The 22,953-nt window shown below is 41.7% G+C and overlaps 1 protein-coding gene across 1 annotated transcript in view; it reads left to right on the forward strand.

Moving 5' to 3' along the window:
- Window positions 1–279: 279 nt before the first annotated feature.
- The window catches only part of ptk7b (protein tyrosine kinase 7b), a 169,440-nt gene continuing 146,766 nt past the window's right edge, over window positions 280–22,953 (forward strand). Inside the window, exon 1 of the mRNA XM_061961205.1 lies at window positions 280–794. Within this exon, the coding sequence (XP_061817189.1) occupies window positions 698–794 (97 nt within the window). The 5' untranslated portion in view covers window positions 280–697. The remainder of the gene's footprint in view (window positions 795–22,953) is intronic.

A 22,953-nucleotide genomic window follows, 5' to 3' on the forward strand; every position in this document is an offset into this window, starting at 1 on the left:
CACGTTTTATGGAAGTGAATTAATTACTCCCTTCTTTTTCTTGTTATTCTAAAGTGCAACCTAAATCAACAATGATTAGAGCTGCACATATGAATTTAAGTTAAAAAAAGAAGAAAAAAACTCCAAAAGTATCTATGCCTCACTTGATTTAGTTTAGTTCACCGCACGTTGGATGAAACCCTAGTAAAGTACTGTTGTGAATTGAGCGCGACTATTATTTTGAAAGTCCAAACAGGAAAAGGAATTGTCTTACTAGTGATGCTTTATCATGTAGTAGAAACACTGTGTGAGTGGGAGGAAGCCAACTTGGAAACAACACGGAGTGAAACTCTCTCTCGCTCCGTGCTCAAGTGACTCGGTGGTCAGCCCCTCTTGACCAGGCAGGAGGTAACTGCTTGTAATGAACCACGGCGGCCTGAGTTCACTACTACTCTTTTTTGGGGGGGTCGATTCAAACTTTCGGCGCGTCTTCGTGTGTCGTACTCCAAATAGTGTGCTCTAGCCGGCCTGAGTGTGCTCTGACCCACCTGAGGACCAAGCGACCGGACCGCATGTGTCCGTCTTCTTCCCACTAGTCCTTCTTCTCGAAGACCAGGTGAGATCCACGTCTGGAACCTGCCGGTTTAGTTCTCTTCGACGCTCCCTCCCCGCGTAAGGCTCTCCTGTAGCCGAAGAGCTGCCGACCTCCAGGACCGCCATGGATCTAACGAGAGGGGCCGAGGCTCGACGGGGGGAAAGCGGGAGAAAACTACGACTGGGTCCGCTGTGCGCCGTCGCTATCATCAGCCTCCAAGGTTGGTACTTTAAATACTACAGTACTGATTCATTGTGAACTAAAATACTGGACAATAATGCACTCGCATCACGTACAGTTTAGTTTAGGTAATTAATATAATCCTTTACAGTTAACACCTCTGAGAAGCTTATACTGTACTTTCAACAATGGGGACACTTTTAGAAATCAGTGCTTGCAATAATCACCATGTGCCAAACTCTAATTTAAAGTACTTTTCAATGCAGTTTGTTTGGGGGAGGGGTGTTTGCTCCATCTTTCTGAAAGTGAATCATCTGGTTGTGCCATTAAAATGGAAGATCATTTTATTTATATATTTATTTTATAATGCCCAAAGTACAGCCACTGGGCCAAATTTGGCCCGTTGTGTCATTTCATTTGGCCTGCCAAAGGGTCCATCCATCCATTTTCTACCGCTTGTCCCTTTCGGGGACGCGGGGGGTGCTGGAGCCTATCTCAGCTGGACACGGGGGTTGGTGGGGTAAACCCTGGACAAGTCACCACCTCATCGCAGGGCCAACTCAGATAGACAACATTCACACTCACATTCACAAACTAGGGCCATTTTAGTGTTGCCAATCAACCTATCCCCAGCTGCATGTCTTTGGAGGTGGGAGGAAGCCAGAGTACCCGGAGGGAACCCACGCAGTCACGGGCAGAACATGCAAACTCCACACAGAAAGATCCCGAGCCCAGGATTGAACTCAGGACCTTCGTATTGTGAGGCACATGCACTAACCTCTGTTTCACCGTGCTGCCCCTTTATTACATATTCATACTGACCTCTACACAATCGTTGATGGCATGTCCGCAAGGCTACGCTGCAAAAAAGTTAGTAGATTTTAGGGTAAACGTTGTTCAGTCGCCGAAATGTGCAATAAAATTGTCACTGGTACCGACTTTCCATTAATAGTAATGCATTGTTAAAACAACAGATGTAGATTTTACGGCAAAAAAGAAGCAGCTCAGTCACCAGAATTTTGCGGTAACAATAACAGTGGTGCTGCTTTTCAATTTATAATAAGGCACCGTCAAAAAACTGGCAGCTCAGTCGCCAAAATTTTACAATAAAAATAACAATATTATCATTTATCAATTTACACTAATGCACTAAATTGGCCCTAGTGTGAATGCGAGTGTGAATGTTGTCTATCTGTGTTGGCCCTGTGATGAGGTGGCGACTTGTCCAGGGTGTACCCCGCATACCGCCCGAATGCAGCTGAGATAGGCTCCAGCACCCCCCGCGTCCCCGAAAGGGACAAGCGGTAGAAAATGGATGGATGGATGGGCACTGTAAAATGCCATACATTTTACAGTAAAACTCTCCATTCATTCACTCGAATTTTAACACAAAAACACCATTGGTACAGTTTTTCAATGTACAGTAATTTGTTGTAAAAAAAAACCTTAAATGTCACGGTTAAATTCTGGTGACTGAGCTATTAGTTTTTTTGTTGTTTTTTTTACCTTAAAATCTATTTTTTTAATTTTTTTTACAGGCTAACTAGTTGCCATCTATTGATAGATCACTTCTGTCTTATATTTATAAATGGCAGCATGAAGCTAAATTCCTCACTCGCGGTGCTGTTGCATCTTTGGCCCTTGGAGGAAAAACGTTTGGGCACTCCTGATTTACACACTAATATAATTTTAAAGATACTTTTACGCTTGCTGAGTTCAGTTCGGTTAAACAGAAATCTGGTGCTTAGGTACTACTATCGCTGTTCAATCGCGCAATCCACCGAACCATAGTGTAGGCCTGGGCCGATGATCCATTTTACTCGACAATTTTTTGTCCCAAAAACTATTGCTGATAAACTATATTATTGTCAGCATTATTTTGAGATCAAATTAAGCACTAATGTAATCATAATATGTATTAATGTTTAAAACAAAAAATCCTGTCAAATGCAATAAACTGTGATTTCTCATTTGTGTTTTTACCATTGTAAATAATAAAGTCAATAACTTTTAATTATTCTCAAAAAATAGACAATAAAAATAGAATTAACTCTCAATCTCTGTTTGGGAAAAATGTACTTCAATAAATATTTAACATTTTAAAGTGCAGTTTTTTTATCCTTTTGGAAAAACTAGGTTGGGTGTTTTTTTTTCACTTTCTATCACTTTCCAACAAATTAGGCAAACTGACTAGTTTGTCCATGTTGATGGGCTCCTTTTGAAGCCGAAATACTCCCACACTAGGCATCTGGCTTTGTATCATTATTATTATTATTTGTTTCTCCTAATTTTTGTTACCTCGCAGTGCTTTTCACTACCAGGTAAAAACGAGGTGCATCCGTTGTGTGCAATCTAGTGATCCCGCCTCAGCCCACCGAGACAAATATGTGGCAAAATTTAAAGTTTTGGGCACTACATGCTGTCTGGATTTTTAAATTTTTGTATTAGTTACATTAATTAATTAATAGAAGCAACAGAACATAAATCGTTTGTTTCTAATCGATTTATTCAATCTAGCCAATTAATCATTGCAGCCCTATTTCAAATGTTTATGTTACATCACGTAATAAGTCACAAAAGCTGCCCAATCATGTCCATACTCAATGCATTTTACTACACAGCTTTTTGGTCGATGACATACATACCAGTGTGCACACCACGCAAACACTATGAAAATATTCATTAGCCAAATAGACAGACAGATATGGTATGGAATATGGATGGATAGTTGTTATGGTAAGCAAAGTAATGCAGGATGGGAGCGCACTTTCCCATGCATTGTAGAACTCAGCCTCACTGGGACTTTAATGTATTCTCAATGCTACTCTTCCATCCTCTCATGACACACGAGAGACACCATTTCTCATGATCGTATTCATAATGCCGTTTGCATGACAGTCTCCCAGCCAACTCGTATGCCGCTCTGGCATTCGAGTGACTCGTCCTTGGTTATGAAAAGATGACACAAACCACAGCTATAATTTTATGGAAGCAATGGTGCTATTTGTTTTCAACATGCTTCACAAGTTGCATGACTGAACATCACAGTCACACTCTGTCCGAAAAGGAGAAGGAAGAAGCAGAGCTTATTTAAGAAAAAACGATAAATCCGCTTTGTATTAAAATGGTCGATTTTATCAGATCCCCGCGTGAGCGTCAAACACCAGGCGTCGTGTTTGCATTAGGCGTCGCCGCACAGCCGCGGTCGTCAGAATGACTGAAAGTGTCCTCTGAATTGAAGTATGCCTGCATGCTGCCCCCCTGCAGCCTCCTCATGGTGCCCACTTTGGGATGAATGTGTGCTCTGTGTGCAGGCAGCAGGGGAGTCAGCGGCTGCTCCGGGTTTGTGTTTATAGGATGCATGAATAGAGCCAAGCCAGGTACCGCCATGACAGCCAGGGTTTTTTTTTTGGCTCACTTCAGGAATGTACTTTTTTTTTCTTTTTAAGGGCTCCTTTAATGTGTAAAAGCTAAAAGAGCAGACATGGCATTTAAACCGAGCGTCCTCATCGGCCACACAATGTACCTGTCTACTGACTTTCTAAAGGGAGTTAATATTTACTTCCTATATTTGTACTTTTAGAAGATATACTTGCCTTTTTTTCTAGGTTGACCTGGTTTGGTGTTGACCACCAGAGTATTTTTTAATTTGTTTACTGCATTAGCTTAGAAACATAAGTGCATTTTATTAGATACAGTGCATAATATTTGTGTACAGATTTTCAAGAAATACTTTCGTCCTTGTTTTATGTTGGGTTATGAGCAGTGTAACATGTGTCAAACACAATTTATACAACAAATGTTTTGTGGCAAGGTAGGATATGTAGTAAGGGTGGCACGCATAATATTTGGTGCGAATATGGATAGGTTGATTGGCAACACTAAATTGGCCCTAGTGTGTGAATGTGAGTGTGAATGTTGTCTGTCTATCTGTGTTGGCCCTGCGATGAGGTGGTGACTTGTCCAGGGTGTATTCCGCCCGAATGCAGCTGAAATAGGCTCCACCCCGAAAAGGACAAGCGATAGAAAATGGATGGATGGATAAATAAATATACATATATGCTTTTTGTAGTTTTATTGTAAGATTAAATACTTTATTTATACCACATTGGGAAGATTCCACAGTTGCCGCACAACATGTAAATATTATATGAACAGAGCACACTGAATAAAAAATTAAATGAAAGCGTAAAGGGGTAGTAATGCAATAAAAGTAGGAAAATAATGAAAACACTATAATAACACAGATATAGAGCATACATATTGTATGCCAGGTAAAATAGTGTACAGGTTATTTACAAATGTGTTATAAAGTCTTAGAGCTCCTTCCTGACATTGCAAGAATACATTTATTCTCATTGAGAGAAAAAAATGAAGAATAACGAACAGATCTACACTTATGTCATAACATATCTGAGTATGTATTAGAATTGATACAAACCCATATTATCATTGATTTTGACATAAAGCTGCCCTCGCTGAATAGATTATTCCCATAAACAATAATGTAAATCCAATTCATCTGTTCCAGGAGCCCCAACAATCTTAACACTAGACTAGACACATTTTATGGAGACTAATTATAGTTTTACATGCAGAAAACAATGTGAAATGAATATAAATGATGAATAACATTGATATAACTGTTCTGTATTTATTACATAAACTACATTTGATGAAACGATAAGTGGGTGTGTTGTTGTGAGTATTCATGGATGTAATTATATATGTTATGTATCTTGCAATTATATACGAAATATTGTCGTATAAGGTTAGTATGTACTGTATTGTTGATAAAGAATCAGGTGTCTGAGTGATAAGGCAGGACATTATAACATTTTGCTCCTTCCTGCTCCTTTTTGGACACTCTTGGTTTTTAATTTCTTTTAATGTTGCTATTGCTTTTTTCAGATTACAATATTGTATTGGATGTCCTATTGTGTTTGAATTATGTAAATGTAGAGTATTTTTGGGTTGCTGTGTTCAAAATAGATTAATGAAATTAAAAAAAGAAATGATAAATGAACATTTGAATATCACTGTTACCTTTTATTGAAGACCCTTGTCGGTGAAGATAGTGATGAGAGGAGGGGAGGGTAAAGCCACACGGGCGCCACCTCCATACTCTGCTCTGAGACTGCTATCAGCGCGTACGGTTCTTTGTTTGGGTGCTTGATTCCAGGGAGTGATTCGCTGGCAATCGGACTAGTTTGTAATGTCAGGCTGTACGATAACAAAAAACAGTATACCGGAACAGACCTTTCATTGAAAACTGAGTCCTACAAAAAATTGGGTACACTAAAAACGAGGCATTGCTGTAGTCATAATTAAAATACAAGGAAATGTCCTGCAGCTGGTTGGTGGTCATCGTGGACATGGACATGTACTCAGAAATGCACTACATATAAATGGTTAAGCTTTATTGTCCAGTTATAGTTAGTCAGGCAATGGATACGTGAGGCGGGTTGCACTGAGGAGCTGAGCGTGACAACAAAACAAAGCCTGAAATAGAGAGAACTTGCTGAATAGAGGTGAATAATAAGTTGTGTGAGTCAGTGTGCGTGTGTGTGTGTGTGTGTGCGCGCGTGCGTGTGCATGCACATCACAAAGTTTTTTTTGAGACCAGAGGAGGAATTCTCAAGGTCTTTCGTGTCTCGTTTCTGTCATTTATCAAACAGTATTTATTTAAGTTCAGATGAAACTTTTTTGAACTCGAGTCTATTTCTTTCACACGGTTGATATGTGCAGTGTGCTCTCAGACCTTTTATGAGGGTCTTTTCCCAAGTGAGGATCCTCTTGCACCCATTCCAAGGTTCCAATCATGACGGCCAGCTCACTTTGGGTTTCTTGTCATTCTGAAACTGATGCGTCCCTGTCCCCTCTTGTTTTTGGTCCTCTGTCCTCCAGGCTCTGACCTGGAAATCAATACAGGTCTTCCGTCTTTAAGGACGTTGAGGCTGGTTAAGTGATTTTCTTTGAAAGGGGTAATGGAGCCTGAAAGGCACAGTGTGTGTCCTTAAATTTTAATCAAACATGCTTGCATTTGGGCCCACGTTTGACCGAGCGGATATGTTACACTCGTGCTCACATCTTGCCTTCATTTAAAGACCTCCCGAGAGAAAGGCAGGTATGCACACATTTCGACTCACAAAGTCTAGTTTGCTTCTTTCTCACTTGTTTGACATCTACTATAAAATAATATGAGAGCCTCTATAAAAGTGAGTGTTCCATAAAAAACAATGGCTGACTATAAAATATTAGTGGATGATGGGACGTGCATGATTGTACGATGGCTAAAGTTTTCAAAGCTGTAACATTTCTGGCACATTTGTTTAAGAAGTTCAAATCTCTGTAGTCTCGGTGTGCAACAAAGCCAAAGAAATGACTGCTAGCTCGCTTTAAATGATGATTACTGCACTAATGACCCGTGCTGCTGGCTCTTGATTTTGTGCTGGCTCTGGATCCTGTGGTTGTGATTAGATTCGGGGCCTTGTAGATCCCTCGTTCCTATGTGGTTGCGGGTCTATTTGGCCCTTGTTGTTGCCAGTCTTGTCTGGAAGGATCTCTGTTGTTTATTGACTCGGTGCCTGCTTGCAGCTCTGTCTCCTGTCTGGCCCGCACTCGTAGAGCCAAGCCAACCCTCCACCTCTGGCCACGGTGTAGGGTTGTTCGTCTTTTCTGCCTTATTTTTCTTTGTTCTAGCTTTTCTACATTATTTGCAACCATGCTTTAGCATTAGAGGTGGGAATCTTTGGGCACCTCACGATTAGATTACAATTACGATTCAGGAGCTATGATTCGATTAGAAATCTATTATTGACATTTATTATATTAATGGAAATGTGTCCAAAACTGTAACACAAAGGAGCTGGTCGGATCTCTCGGTGAGGTGGCTCGCTGCAGTCAGCCAAATTTTAGAACTGTTTCTATTACTTTTTTTACAATAAATAAATCACCGATTATTGATGTTGACTACCATAACTAATTTTACAATCGCCCATGTCTGAATTGTGATGCACCTAAAAATCGATTATTTCCTCTACCTCTATTCAGCATTCTGTATTGTACTCCAGAGGAGATATGTACTGTAATTAAGCACAGTCCTGTTCTTCTTCATGCTGCCAAGACACATCTTTTTATTTTTTTATTTTTGACAAAACATTTTTTCAACACACCATCAACTAATGGAAATTATTTTCACATTTCCTACATTTATAACAATTAATTGATCATCATCATTTTCATGTATTGTACAATTGAAGCATAATTGAGTGCACTACATCAGATCTGGGCAAATTAAGGTACGGGGGCCGCATGTGGCCCGTTAAGCTTTTCATTTCGGCCCGCTAGACATTCCCCCCAAAAAATTTTACACCTTAAAAGATGGAAACTGTAGCTGCCATTATGATGTGCAGTGATGTTTTCAAATGACCATAAGTCTTGAACTATACAAAGTATTTCAATGATTGGAATCTGCACTTTTGCATTATATACTAGTTACTCTAAATCTAGTTAATCTAAGTCACAGCAGCTCAGACAAGGCACCAAGCAGCGTGGGCGTGGTTTGTTTCCACAGAGTGTTTCCAGAGCGGCCCGCCTGAAATCCGGGTATCAGGGACAGACGCGGAAGGAGATTTTTACAACAAAGTTTTAAAATTCAGTGATATATCAGATATATCAGATTGTAGGTGTTTTTGTTGTTGTTTTTTTTACCCTTCGCGTTCATATTTTGCTGTTTGTTGCATTTTTGCTGCGTTTCGCTTGATTGTAAATGTCAATCGAGAGGGGGTGTGACATTTATATTTTGTCAATATTCAGTGTTTTATCGTTCATAGACAAATGTAAAATTCCATTCAATTTTTTAAGGCGGTCTGTCATAAAATTTTTAGCATTCAATCAGACATTATTGTGAGTTTTTGTATTAGTAATCCTAAACATAGGACCCAAACACACATACTGTACAGCAAATTTTCACAGCTTACATGTGTGTGTGTATATATATATATATATATATATATATATATATATATATATATATATATATATATATATATATATATACCGGCCCCCAGACACATTTTTTTCTCTAAATTTGGCCCCCTGAGTCAAAATAATTGCCCAGGCCTGCACTACATGGTTACGTAGTTATGCTGGACAATATCCATCCATCCATTTTCTACCGCTTGTCCCTTTCGGGGTCGCGGGGGCTGCTGGAGCCTATATCAGCTGCATTTGGGCGGAAGGCGGTGTACACCCTAGACAAGTCACCACCTCATCGCAGGGCCAACACAGATAGACAGACAACATTCTCACTCACATTCACATACTAAGGCCAATTTAGTGTTGCCAATCAACCTATCCCCAGTTGCATGTCTTTGGAAGTGGGAGGAAGCCGGAGTACCCAGAGGGAACCCACGCAGTCACGGGGAGAACATGCAAACTCCACAGAGAATGATCACGAGCCTGGGATTGAACTCAGGACCTTCGTATTGTGAGGCACATGCAGTAACCCCTGTACTAGTGGTTAGAGTGTCCGCCCTGAGATCGGTAGGTTGTGAGTTCAAACCCCGGCCGAGTCATACCAAAGACTATAAAAATGGGACCTATTACCTCCCTGCTTGGCACTCAGCATCAAGGGTTGGAATTGGGGGTTACATCTCCAAAAATGATTCCCGGGCGCGGCCACCGCTGCTGCTCACTGCTCCCTTCACCCCCCAGGGGGTGATCAAGGGTGATGGGTCAAATGCAGAGAATAATTTCGCCACACCTATTGTGTGTGTGACAATCATTGGTACTTTAATTTTAACCACCGTGCTGCCCTGCTGGACAATATATTGTCCCACAAATTGTCGATAAATTATGATATTATTGTCAGCATTATTTAGAAACCAAATTAAGCACTAATGTAACCATAATATGTAATACTCCTAATGCAAGTATTTATTTTCAAACGCAGTACATTTCTATTTCTAATTAGTATTTCTTCTACCATTATAATTGTAAGGTAAATATGTTATATTATATTTATATAAATAAACAAACAATGAAAATGAAATCAGCTCCTAGTCTAGGTTAGCAACAATTGAACTTCAATAAATATTGAACATGTTAAAGTGCAGTTTTTTACCCTCGTTGCAAAAACTGGGTCAGCTGTTTTTTTGGTTGGTTTGTTTTGCTGCTATAGTCCCACACCGGACATACAGCTTTGGGATCATATTTGTCCTCATAATTTGTGTTACTTCTTACTAGCAAGTCAGGGCGACAAGCTGGCGGTCCCGCCTGTGCCTACCGAGTCAAAGATTGTGGATGGCTGACAAAAGAATTCACTCTGTCATTGAATAAAATGCGCTCAGGTGCTGAGAGGGATGCAGTGCTCTTGCACCTTGTTTGAAAACGAGAGACGAAAAAAACAAACACACACAGACATGGCAATTTATCCATGCTGGCAAAGTTACTTAGTACATATTTTTTTATTTTAGACAAATTAATTTATCCAATATTTCCAATTATAGTACAATGGTACACACTTCCGAATTACCTCCATGACGAATACAAATAAAGGACCCAGATTTCCCTCGCCCGGACGCGGGTCACCGGGGCCCCCCTCTGGAGCCAGACCCGGAGGCGGGGCACGATGGCGAGCGCCTGGTGGCCGGGCCTGTCCCCATGGGGCCCGGCCGGGCACAGCCCGAAGAGGCAACGTGGGTCCCCCCTCCAATGGGCTCACCACCCATAGCAGGGGCCATAGAGGTCGGGTGCAGTGTGAGCTGGGCGGCAGCCGAGGGCAGGGCACTTGGCGGTCCGATCCTCGGCTACAGAAGCTAGCTCTTGGGACGTGGAACGTCACCTCGCTGGGGGGGAAAGAGCCTGAGCTAGTGCGCAAGGTCGAGAAGTGCCGGCTAGATATAGTCGGACTCACTTCGACGCACAGCAAGGGCTCTGGAACCAGTTCTCTCGAGAGGGGCTGGACTCTCTTCCACTCTGGCGTTGCCGGCAATGAGAGGCGACGGGCTGGGGTGGCAATTCTTGTTTCCCCCCGGCTCAGAGCCTGCACGTTGGAGTTCAACCCGGTGGACGAGAGGGTAGCTTCCATCCGCCTTCGGGTGGGGGGACGGGTCCTGACTGTGGTTTGCGCTTACGCGCCAAACGGCAGCTCAGAGTACCCACCCTTTTTGGATTCGCTCGAGGGAGTACTTGAGAGTGCTCCCCCGGGTGATTCCCTCGTTCTACTGGGAGACTTCAATGCTCATGTTGGCAGCGACAGTGAAACCTGGAGAGGCGTGATTGGGAAGAATGGCCGCCCGGATCTGAACCCGAGTGGTGTTTTGTTATTGGACTTTTGTGCCCGTCACAGATTGTCCATAATGAACACCATGTTCAAGCATAAGGGTGTCCATATGTGCACTTGGCACCAGGACACCCTAGGCCGCAGTTCCATGATCGACTTTGTAGTTGTGTCATCGGATTTGCGGCCTCATGTTTTGGACACTCGGGGGAAGAGAGGGGCGGAGCTTTCAACCGATCACCACCTGGTGGTGAGTTGGCTGCGATGGTGGGGGAGGATGCCAGACAGACCTGGCAGGCCCAAACGCATTGTGAGGGTTTGCTGGGAACGTCTGGCAGAGTCTCCTGTCAGAGAGAGTTTCAATTCCCACCTCCGGAAGAACTTTGAACATGTCACGAGGGAGGTGCTGGACATTGAGTCCGAATGGACCATGTTCCGCGCCTCTATTGTCGAGGCAGCTGATTGGAGCTGTGGCCGCAAGGTAGTTGGTGCCTGTTGTGGCGGTAATCCTAGAACCCGTTGGTGGACACCGGCGGTGAGGGATGCCGTCAAGCTGAAGAAGGAGTCTTATCGGGTTCTTTTGGCTCATAGGACTCCTGAGGCAGCGGACAGGTACCGACAGGCCAAGCGGTGTGCGGCTTCAGCGGTTGCAGAGGCAAAAACTCGGACATGGGAGGAGTTCGGAGAAGCCATGGAAAACGACTTCCGGACGGCTTCGAAGCGATTCTGGACCACCATCCGCCGCCTCAGGAAGGGGAAGCAGTGCACTATCAACACCGTGTATGGTGAGGATGGTGTTCTGCTGACCTCGACTGCGGATGTTGTGGATCGGTGGAGAGAATACTTCGAAGACCTCCTCAATCCCACCAACACGTCTTCCTATGAGGAAGCAGTGCCTGGGGAATCTGTGGTGGGCTCTCCTATTTCTGGGGCTGAGGTTGCTGAGGTAGTTAAAAAGCTCCTCGGTGGCAAGGCCCTGGGGGTGGATGAGATCCGCCCGGAGTTCCTTAAGGCTCTGGATGCTGTGGGGCTGTCTTGGTTGACAAGACTCTGCAGCATCGCGTGGACATCGGGGGCGGTACCTCTGGATTGGCAGACCGGGGTGGTGGTTCCTCTCTTTAAGAAGGGGAACCGGAGGGTGTGTTCTAACTATCGTGGGATCACACGCCTCAGCCTTCCCGGTAAGGTCTATTCGGGTGTACTGGAGAGGAGGCTACGCCGGATAGTCGAACCTCCGATTCAGGAGGAACAGTGTGGTTTTCGTCCTGGTCGTGGAACTGTGGACCAGCTCTATACTCTCGGCAGGGTCCTTGAGGGTGCATGGGAGTTTGCCCAACCAGTCTACATGTGCTTTGTGGACTTGGAGAAGGCATTCGACCGTGTCCCTCGGGAAGTCCTGTGGGGAGTGCTCAGAGAGTATGGGGTATCGGACTGTCTGATTGTGGCGGTCCGCTCCCTGTATGATCAGTGCCAGAGCTTGGTCCGCATTGCCGGCAGTAAGTCGGACACGTTTCCAGTGAGGGTTGGACTCCGCCAAGGCTGCCCTTTGTCACCAATTCTGTTCATAACTTTTATGGACAGAATTTCTAGGCGCAGTCAAGGCGTTGAGGGGATCCGGTTTGGTGGCTGCAGGATTAGGTCTCTGCTTTTTGCAGATGATGTGGTCCTGATGGCTTCATCTGGCCAGGATCTTCAGCTCTCGCTGGATCGGGTCGCAGCCGAGTGTGAAGCGACTGGGATGAGAATCAGCACCTCCAAGTCCGAGTCCATGGTTCTCGCCCGGAAAAGGGTGGAGTGCCATCTCCGGGTTGGGGAGGAGACCCTGCCCCAAGTGGAGGAGTTCAAGTACCTCGGAGTCTTGTTCACGAGTGAGGGAAGAGTGGATCGTGAGATCGACAGGCGGATCGGTGCGGCATCTTCAGTAATGCGGACGCTGTATTGATCCGTTGTGGTGAAGAAGGAGCTGAGCCGGAAGGCAAAGCTCTCAATTTACCGGTCGATCTACGTTCCCATCCTCACCTATGGTCATGAGCTTTGGGTTATGACCGAAAGGACAAGATCACGGGTACAAGCGGCCGAAATGAGTTTCCTCCGCCGGGTGGCAGGACTCTCCCTTAGAGATAGGGTGAGAAGCTCTGTCAGCCGGGGGGAGCTCAAAGTAAAGCCGCTGCTCCTCCACATCGAGAGGAGCCAGATGAGGTGGTTCGGGCATCTGGTTAGGATGCCACCCGATCGCCTCCCTCGGGAGGTGTTTAGGGCACGTCCGACCGGTAGGAGGCCACGGGGAAGACCCAGGACACGTTGGGAAGACTATGTCTCCCAGCTGGCCTGGGAACGCCTCAGGATCCCCCGGGAGGAGCTGGACAAAGTGGCTGGGGAGAGGGAAGTCTGGGCTTCCCTGCTTAGGTTGCTGCCCCCGCGACCCGACCTCGGATAAGCGGAAGAAGATGGATGGATGGATGGTACACACTTCTACATCAGAAATAAGTTTTTATTCTTTTAATTGGTCACTTGCGTTATTATATATTATAATTACATTACAATATAATCACTGTAAAGTTTTTTTTCTTCAGTTTAGGAGCATGATGTAGACAAAAGCTCTGAGTCTGTCTGCATAAAGCCAATTTTCAAAAGTAAATGATTGCATAATCTAATGTATGGCGCACATTGAGACAGTAATATGTTGCTTGACAGTCTAAAAGTAACATGTCTTCCTTCACTCATTATTTTCGCAATTTTATGAATTTTAAGTATAAAACATAAAAATTGCAAATCGAATCACAATTTTGTAGAGAAATATCACAATTAGGTTTTTCCTCAAAATTGTGCAGCACTACTATGCAAATAAAATATTAGATTTATAGTTTATATTTTCACCGTCAAATTTTTGACTAAGGGAATGTTGTTAAATGCCCCTTCCTAAATGTATTTATCTCATGTTTAACAAGGAATACATACCAATAAATACAAAATACAAAAGTTCTAACATGAATAAATTAGGGGAATAAATTGCAAAAAATGTATTACATTTATTTCGGTGTGAAAATAATGTCATTTTAGGTTAGTTATTTTCAATCAATCAATCAATGTTTACTTATATAGCCCTAAATCACGAGTGTCTCAAAGGGCTGCACAAGCCACAACGACATCCTCGGCTCAGATCCCACATCAGGGCAAGAAAAAACTCAACCCAATGGGATAACAATGAGAAACCTTGGAGGGGACCGCTGATGTGGGGACCCCCCCCTGGGTGACTGGTTTCGTTAAATGTTTTTTGCAATGACCACCTGCAGTATAATTATTGACATTTTGCAATGGAAGCATAGACTGAGACGATTTGGTAGGGCAGAATCAATCCCACAATGAAACTTTCAGAGTTAAAGCTTAATATACCGTATTTTTTGGACTATAAGTTGCAGTTTTTTTCATAGTTTCCGGCTCCAGTGCGATTTATATATGTTTTTTTCCTTCTTTATTATGCATTTTCAGCAGGTGCGACTTATACTCCGAAAAATACGGTACTGTATTTGGAGAACAAGCTATGGTACACAATAATGGAAAGTATAGGCCTGCTGCTCTTTTGCGTCAAACGGATTCAGCTGATACGTGGACCCCGACTTAAACAAGTTGAAAAACTTATTCGGGTGTTACCATTTAGTGGTCAATTGTACGGAATATGTACTGTACTGTGCAATCTACCAATAAAAGTTTCAATCAATCAATCAATGATGAGTTTCAGGAATCTGAGGACACTTTTTTTATTCATAAGAGAAGCTGAGGGTCAAATGTTTATTGTATACTACATGAGCTAGATTGTGCCACCATTTTAAGGTCCCTCCCCCTGAAATAGTATATTTCCCTCCTATTGACTGTCACAGAACAACGCTTGCCATTCACATGCAAACATCTTTACACTAAGACTTGCTTGTAGCCTATAGCTTTTGTCAGCAAGATCCAGACAATTGTGTTTTTTTCTGTTTTCATGCTGGTTTTTGGTTGCTGTGGTTGGGATGTGTGTCATCAGAGTCAGTCTTGAGCAGCTTTTTTCTTTCATGTTGTGACGATTTGTCTTGGCTAAACATTTGGGAAAAGGTTGTAAAGTGCATAAATGTTTTTGTATTATCATACAACATTAACTTTTTAAAAGAGACATTGTATTTTGCTCTAATAAAGTTATCAGACGCAGTCTTTTAATGACTTATCTGCTTTTTATGGATCATTTCTCAGCTCTTAGAGATAGCATCATATCAGGTTCTTCTAGACACGATTAAAACTGCTGTTTTTACTAGTCTAACTCCCTTCAGATATCACGCAGTGCTGTAAATCTTTATGACAACACTCTCCCTGCTGGGCAGGTGTGAGTCTCCTCAGAGTCCAACACAATCCTTGTTTTGTTTCCACAGTGATGCCAAGCATGCATTACTGCTGCATTCAAATGCTCCAGATCAAAACGTGAAGGAATGCTGAAGTTGGCGTCCTCCCATTTTGAAATGGAGGGAGGCGCAATAAAAGACATCAGGAGAAGAGAAAAGCGTCTGGCATGTCATTGCATAATCCCAACAGCCATTAACTCTTTGTGTCCCGAAACTGAATGAACTCATCATAGCAACGGGCCACAGGCAGAGTGACACCAGAGCGCCTCCCCCCCACGCCAGCATCATTTAAAAAGAGTGAAAAGGCTGCCGGTGTTTAATTGGAAGGACCTTCAACTCTGTTTGATCTGTTTGACTGCACAGGGTCAGCTGGTCAGCACTGACCCTGTCAATTGAAGAGCATGTCCTCCTGTCTGTGCCTATTTACCATATACCCCTATACTGAGCTGGTAGCTGTGTAAGCGTTTGGGTTATATATCCATATGTCCACCACTAACTACAATAATGGAGATGTCCAACAAACCAATCAGCCTTTTCTTTGGATAGGTAGCCTGTCAATTACAGGAATAAATCAAATATTAATTGTTTTTTTTAATGAATTTTAAATGGCAGAAAATAATCAAGTCCTGTTTTAATGCCATAGTTGTAGGCCAATAACTTATTCTGCTCAACGATATTTTGACCAGTTCAATCCCGGCCTCGGAATCTTTCTGTGTGGAGTTTGCATGTTCTCCCCGTGTCTGCGTGGGTTCCCTCCGGGTACTCCGGCCTCCTCCCACCTCCCACCTCCAAAGACATGCACCTGGGGATAGGTTGATTGGCAACACTAAATTGGCCCTAGTGTGTAAATGTGAGTGTGAATGTTGTCTGTCTATCTGTGTTGGCCCTGTGATGAGGTGGCAACTTGTCCAGGGTGTACCCCGTCTTCCGCCCGATTGTAGCTGAGATAGGCTCCAGTGCCCCCCGCGACCCCGAAGGGAATAAGCGGTAGAAAATGGATGGATGGATGGATATTTTGACCTACAAATTATTGCCGATAAACAATGTTATTGCCATTATTTTTTCAGACCTATTTAACCACTGATGTAATGATAATACATAATAATAATGCATGTATATCCTTTCAAATGCAATACAATTTTATTTATCTTATATTTTAACATTGTAAATGAAACGTGAACTTTTAAATCTCCAAGTTAAATAAAACAAACAAAATAGACTCTGTTAGCAAAAGTTTGGCCTTCAATAAAAATCACAACCAAAAGCAACAAGATATGTTAAGGAGGGGGTTGGGGGTCCTCAAATATACGCAAACCAAAACAAAAAATTAAATGGCTAAATAAAGTATTGACAAACAAAGTTGCAATTCATAAGAAATGCTTAATAAAGTGAAACAAAATAGTGCAAAGTGTGAAAATGTAAACATAAAGAAACCTGAAAACAATGTTTTGCAGGTTTACTGCCAGGAAGTTACATGGTCTGTGTAAGATTTATTTGATCTGTTATTCTTATTTAAGTATGAAAATTAATTTAGTGCAGTAATTCTTATTTAAACATTATTGGGCCAATTTGTTATTTTAAATGATCACATTTGTTATATTTTGTAATTTGTTTTATTAATACAGCCCTACTCTGTAGTTCCTACCTGTTGTTTCCATATATCCGAATAGGGAACGGACAAGGGTTGTAATGACTACAGTCCATTTGAAAAAAATCCCAAAAACTGCCTCATTGTCCAGGTGACTTTTCTTGTTTTATCCACCATTTCTTCGCTCTTTGTAGCACACATTTTTAATATATCTTCTCACTCTGTGCAAAGAACCAACAGCAAGGCAGCAAGATGGTGCAAACCAAACTTGATAGTTGATACTGTTACGTGATTGGCTGTTTAGCGTGTCCCTCCCATTGCTCACTGATCACTTCTTGTTTTTCTAGCTCAGCAGACTGCGAGTGCCTTTGTTCATAACAACCAACCATGCTTCATTTTTTACGTTTTCTTTCGAAAAAACCCAAATCATTACATGTCTATCGCGGTATATATTGATATCATTTTATCGGCCCAGCCCTAGTATTGGGTGCATAATTTCGGTGCTAAATTAATGCAGACTTGCCAAAAGTGCTAGAAGGTTGTGCAAATAATGAATGTCTTGTCACAAATTCTGGCTTGCAAACTATGCAATGGAATCTATCCTTATACTTTATCAAAAAAATATGTCAAGTGATAGCATGGATTATCCGTCAGTCGAGTTTCCAGACATTTCGAACTATCTGGTACTCCAGACGTCATTCTACATGACAAAACAGATGAAAACTTTGTGTGTGTGTGTGTGGTTGGGTCAAGGAAATTGGTATCAAGATTTTCCCGGATAAATCATGCATTGTTTTTGCTGTATGTTTGTTTTCCCCTATCTTTATCAAAATATAACTATAGATGTCAGCGTTGTGTATGTGCTGAAAGCTTCATTTGTGATTGCTGCCTTTGGTAAAAGCTTAACTCTTTTAGGTTTTGCTCATATTTGCTTTCTTTTTTATTTAGACTTGCAGAGTTGGTGCTTTACAAAACACTCGTAGCAAAAATTGTTTTAAGAACTCTGAAACGAGATAAAATACAAAAAATATCAGGATAATACTTAAATGGGAAATACTAAACGTTTCAAGTATATCAAATAAACCTTTAATGGAGTGTTCACTGCAAACTCATGCGTTCTTCGACTTGTTCTTGGACTGAAATGCGTACAACTTTTTTTGTCGTTTTTCATAAAACCTTGCACTCTTCTGCCCTTCTTTATCACCTCTCGAGGAACTCTAAAGAAAGTTTTATCCTTTCCGTGATTTGAACGGTTCGCACAGCCAAAATCAACACAAGCATGGGGCATTTTTTTTTGAGAAAGGCTAAATGATACCTAGTACCCATTGAGAACAGACGCTAGCTTGACCACCACGCATATTTAATGAGCTGGACTTGAGCCGGACGTGGCATCATGTAAATTCAAGCTATATGTTCAGTGATCAGATCAATGCATACGTCAGTGCAAAAATGAGTGAGGAGACTCCGACTGGTGTGCCCACTGGCATATTTCCCTTCAAATTAAACCCTGACTGATCTTTAGATAAAACTGTTTGTTTTGAGCAAATAAATGATGAAAAATACATTCGAGTAAAACATAAAAAAAATGTTCTATTGACTTTCTGACAATAAAATCTAATTTATGTACAAATATTGAAGTCTTTTTTAAGTTAAATTAAACTATGCAAGTAAGTAGTAATCGTTGGTTAATATTGATTAATACAAATAAAAAATTATGAATAAGCTGATAAAAATGTTTTACAATTTCACAGCACTACTTTTAACGTAATTTGTATGCCCGTTTTTCAAGTACCGGTTCGGGCACCGTTTAATACACTAGCACTGACTCAAAAGAATCCAGCTTGCACTGGTATTGGTTAAAATGTAAATGATGCCCATCCCTAGTTGACAGCCCCTGGTGGCAGCCAAGCAGTGCACTCCATTTAGTTTCACATTTTTTAAAGATGGGATTCATCAACAATTCCATTTCAATTCCACACAATCAAGATAATTCCATTATTCAATTATGTATATCCTCAATGAGGATATTGAGCCTTTTTTGGGTTACATTGACATGTGACTTTTCACTACAAGAAGATAATAAAAACACTTTTAGTTCCCATTGTTGAATAGAAGTGTTGATCGACTATTCAACACTCAGCATAATTTATGCTTTCGAAAGTGTCACTGTCCATATCATTTATTTTGGTACACCTCAAAAGGATGGCAAGTACCATACTAAGAGATAGCAGGACAATTTAGAATTTACACTGCACAGCTTGGTTTAATCGTGGATTTCCACTGTCTGATTGAGTCAGCATGATGTGTGCCTTGTGGTTTATATCATCGCTGGTAGTCTGTATTTGAATAAATGATTTCATGCTTTCTCATTTTGAATGCGAGCCAAATTCCACAGTGCCGATTGTGTTTTTTAAAAGACCTTAGACATCTTTCTCGGTCCGTTGTCTTTGTTCGAATCATCTGAAAAGCCTCTCATTCCGTTGCCCTGCTCTCATGAAGGCAGAAAACACTCGTTACACAGTAATTTTATACTGTGTAACGTGTGCTTATACTTTATATCTGTATTTTTCTTAAATCAAGAAGCTCACATTTCGTTTAGGGAATATTGCACCTTTATGTGATTTGATGTTCCATGTATCGTCGCCAATGGCTGCAAAGCTGTCTGGTGTGCAGGGTCTTCTGGGTATATCCAGTGCTTTAAAACAATTTACTTCTGGTAAACTGCTTAGATTCTTGTTCTTTGATTTACAAACCTACCCACCCCATTTTCACCTTTTTCATTTAATAAATCTTACATTTTCATCACAGCGTTTTCAGTGCAAATCACAATGTGCACAGTTAACATTTTACCCAGTACCCTGTATCTTATTTAATGGAAAACCCTCTTTCGGGCCTAATAGTAGATCTAGTCATGGAGTAGCTGTAATTGTTGTATACTTAATCACCTCGGATGACATTATTATCATTTAACATTTAATTTATCATCGTTTTTTGGATATTACCGGTACACATATCTGCAGCATTATGTCCATCCAGCATTGTTCTCTATTAGTCGAAAGTAATTACTACAACAGAGAAAGAAGTTCATTACGTGCGTGTTATTTTTTTTGTGTTTTTAATTATGCGAAACAAGCTCCCCGGACTCATCCTCTGCTCTCGCTGTGGCTGCTCTACTCACACTCTGTTTCACCTTCCTGTGCTTCTTTTCAATTTGTTCGCTCTAGCTTCACAAACCATAGTATCAACTAGATCCTTTTAAACCTCACCCTGCTTTGGGCTGCCCTCGAGTTACACCTCCCTCGGAGTGTGCGTCAAGCTCCATCACATCAGAAACATAATGGTGGTCTTGTACCTGGTGCACAAAGTCATGGTATTTTGCGTCCATATCTGTGTTGGATGTACTGTAGATGCCTTCTGATCAGTTTAGTTTGGTGGTTTTTCACTAAAATGATCCATAATGAGTCCTTCATCAGCTGTCATGCAAAGGTGTTTCCTGTTTGTCTTGCATTTTTCCCTCCATCCTTCCTCACCATTGTATCGAGGATGATGCAGAAGGATATTGTTGTTTTATGCAAAACTGCTATGCAGTCAAATATCTGTTTCTGTGTTTATCAGCATGAATATTCAGAATTCTTCTTTTTTTGTTTTTGCTCTACTGCCTACTTGATAAACATTCTTTTTGAAGCATAATTATGTGAAGGTTTTTTATGGAGAATGATATTGCTCCGTGGCTTCATCCATCCATTTTCTACCGAAGTCTCCAGTTGTAAATTATATTGTAATTTTTGTATTTCTGCACAAAGTAAACGAATGATCAAATGTTTTTTTAATATATTTTTTAATGATATGTGATAACTACTTTTAATGTTTTGTATTCTTATTTTAAGGTGTTTGTGGGTGATGAGATAGTATTTTTAGTTTGTTTATAGATTGTGCAATTGTGTGCGCGCAATATTTACTATTTATTATTGCTCATTTTTGTTTTTTTGTTGTGTTTTACTTTAGAGCTCTGTGCTCTTTTATATCCTCCTTTGTGTTTCTTTATTGTTTACCTCCTGTTTTCCCCTTATTTTATGTGGACTTTTTGAATCTACACTGCAACCCCATAATTTCCCCATTGTGTGATAGAATTTATCCTATCGTATCCTCTATCGTCTGTACACTGGTTGTTTTCGCACCAAAATGTAAGCCCTTTTTTTGGTGACACATACATTCTTGGTATTGTTATGAGCAGCAGCAGGTCAAATTCCTACAATGGACAAACAATACAATGGAGCGCTCTGTGCAGGTGCTGCAGCTCAGGACAGCATTTCCTGTCTTCATCAGAACAGGTGATGATGGACACAAGAGTGTTGTGTCTGACATGAATGCTCCCTGGCTGCCCCTGCTGGGTCAGATGGCACAGGAAGTAAAGATTTTTGTTGTGGCCGTTTCCTCCCTGTGTTACATTACAGCGGATGGGGATCTCTGTAGGGGTCCTCTCTGTTCCACATGCCGCAGATTTGACCATCCCACTTACCTTCATCCTTGTCCAAGCCTAGTCAAAAGGCCATAGCCTCACCTTCCTCTTTGTAAACCATATGGCCTGATGTCTCTGCTCAGTGTGTGTGTGGGCACATGTAGATGTTTTCCCAGAGGGTCTGGAAAACAGCAGGCACAGGAGATGGCGGTTGTGTGTTTGGCTGTTGGCTTCCTGTGGTGCAAATGTGAGCTCCACACTCTACGACACACAAAGCCTTTACCGCCTCAGGAATTTTGACAATATGTCAACGCACACTGACGCCATGCAGGAAAGGCTATCGTTTGTGTGTGTGTGTGTGTGTGTGTGTGTGTGTGTGTGTGTGTGTGTGTGTGTGTGTGTGTGTGTGTGTGTGTGTGTGTGTGTGTGTGTGTGTGTGTGTGTGCGTGTGTGCGTGCGTGCGTGCGCGCATGTGCGCATGTTTAATCACTTTTTCCATTCAATGTATTTTCTGTTTTCACTAATGATTGGTGACAGAATTTTGGATTCGATTAATGCCTGCAGCCAATAGCATATTGGGCAGCTTTAATCGAAAAAAAAAAGTTCATTTATCTTCCCTTGCATTATTCATTAAACGGCAAGCATAGCTAATAATTAGACAGGTTTTTGTTGTCATGATCAGCTTTGCCGCTGTAGGATTCCAAGGCAGAGAAGAAATAAGAATAATTAAAAAAGCACACTCAAAAAAGAGTGAGGACAAATAACTAAGAATGCACAGAAAAGGTATAAAAAACAGAAAAGGCACAGAAAAACAGAGGAGATGAACACGAATGGAAGGTTGACCCATCAGGAATCTACTGGCGCTGAGTGAAAGAACTGGAGAGCTTAAGTAGTCAGGAGGAAATGGGTATCAGGTGTGTGCGGAGGTGGCTCAGCCCCATGGCCCGAAAACCAGGTATGCAACACAGAGCAGACAGGCGGCAGCAGTGCTGTCAGATCATGACATTTGTAGAGTTTATTTTATTCATCCATCTGATAATTTGTTGGTGGAATTTGGAGGGTAAGGTTCAATTCCCTTATTTGTGTGTAAAATTGTAAAAATAAAATAAAATATTCTAATAAACAATTTTAAACACAAATAGTTAATTCCGGGGCTAAAATATCTTTATTTAATCTTTATTAAACAATATAACAAAAAAAGAGATCACAATATATTTTTTCATATCATACGATCCTGATTAATATCACTATTTGGCTGCTGTCACGTTTACGATCATTTAATATAGGAATGTAAATGTACCTCATAGCACAAACATGCTGTTCTCAAGGTGTGAAGTGGGCCCATGTACAGCACAGCCAAGTGTGAGTACACTCTGAAAGAGACAGATTCCAACGTTTGGAAGTTCCACTGTATTTAACCACGTTCTCCTGCAGGCTTTCCGCAGGGCATTAAAAAGTCCATCCATCCATTTTCTACCGCTTGTCCCTCTCGGG

The sequence above is a fragment of the Nerophis lumbriciformis genome, linkage group LG02 (assembly GCF_033978685.3).
Source record: "Nerophis lumbriciformis linkage group LG02, RoL_Nlum_v2.1, whole genome shotgun sequence".
Taxonomy (NCBI): Eukaryota; Metazoa; Chordata; class Actinopteri; order Syngnathiformes; family Syngnathidae; genus Nerophis; species Nerophis lumbriciformis.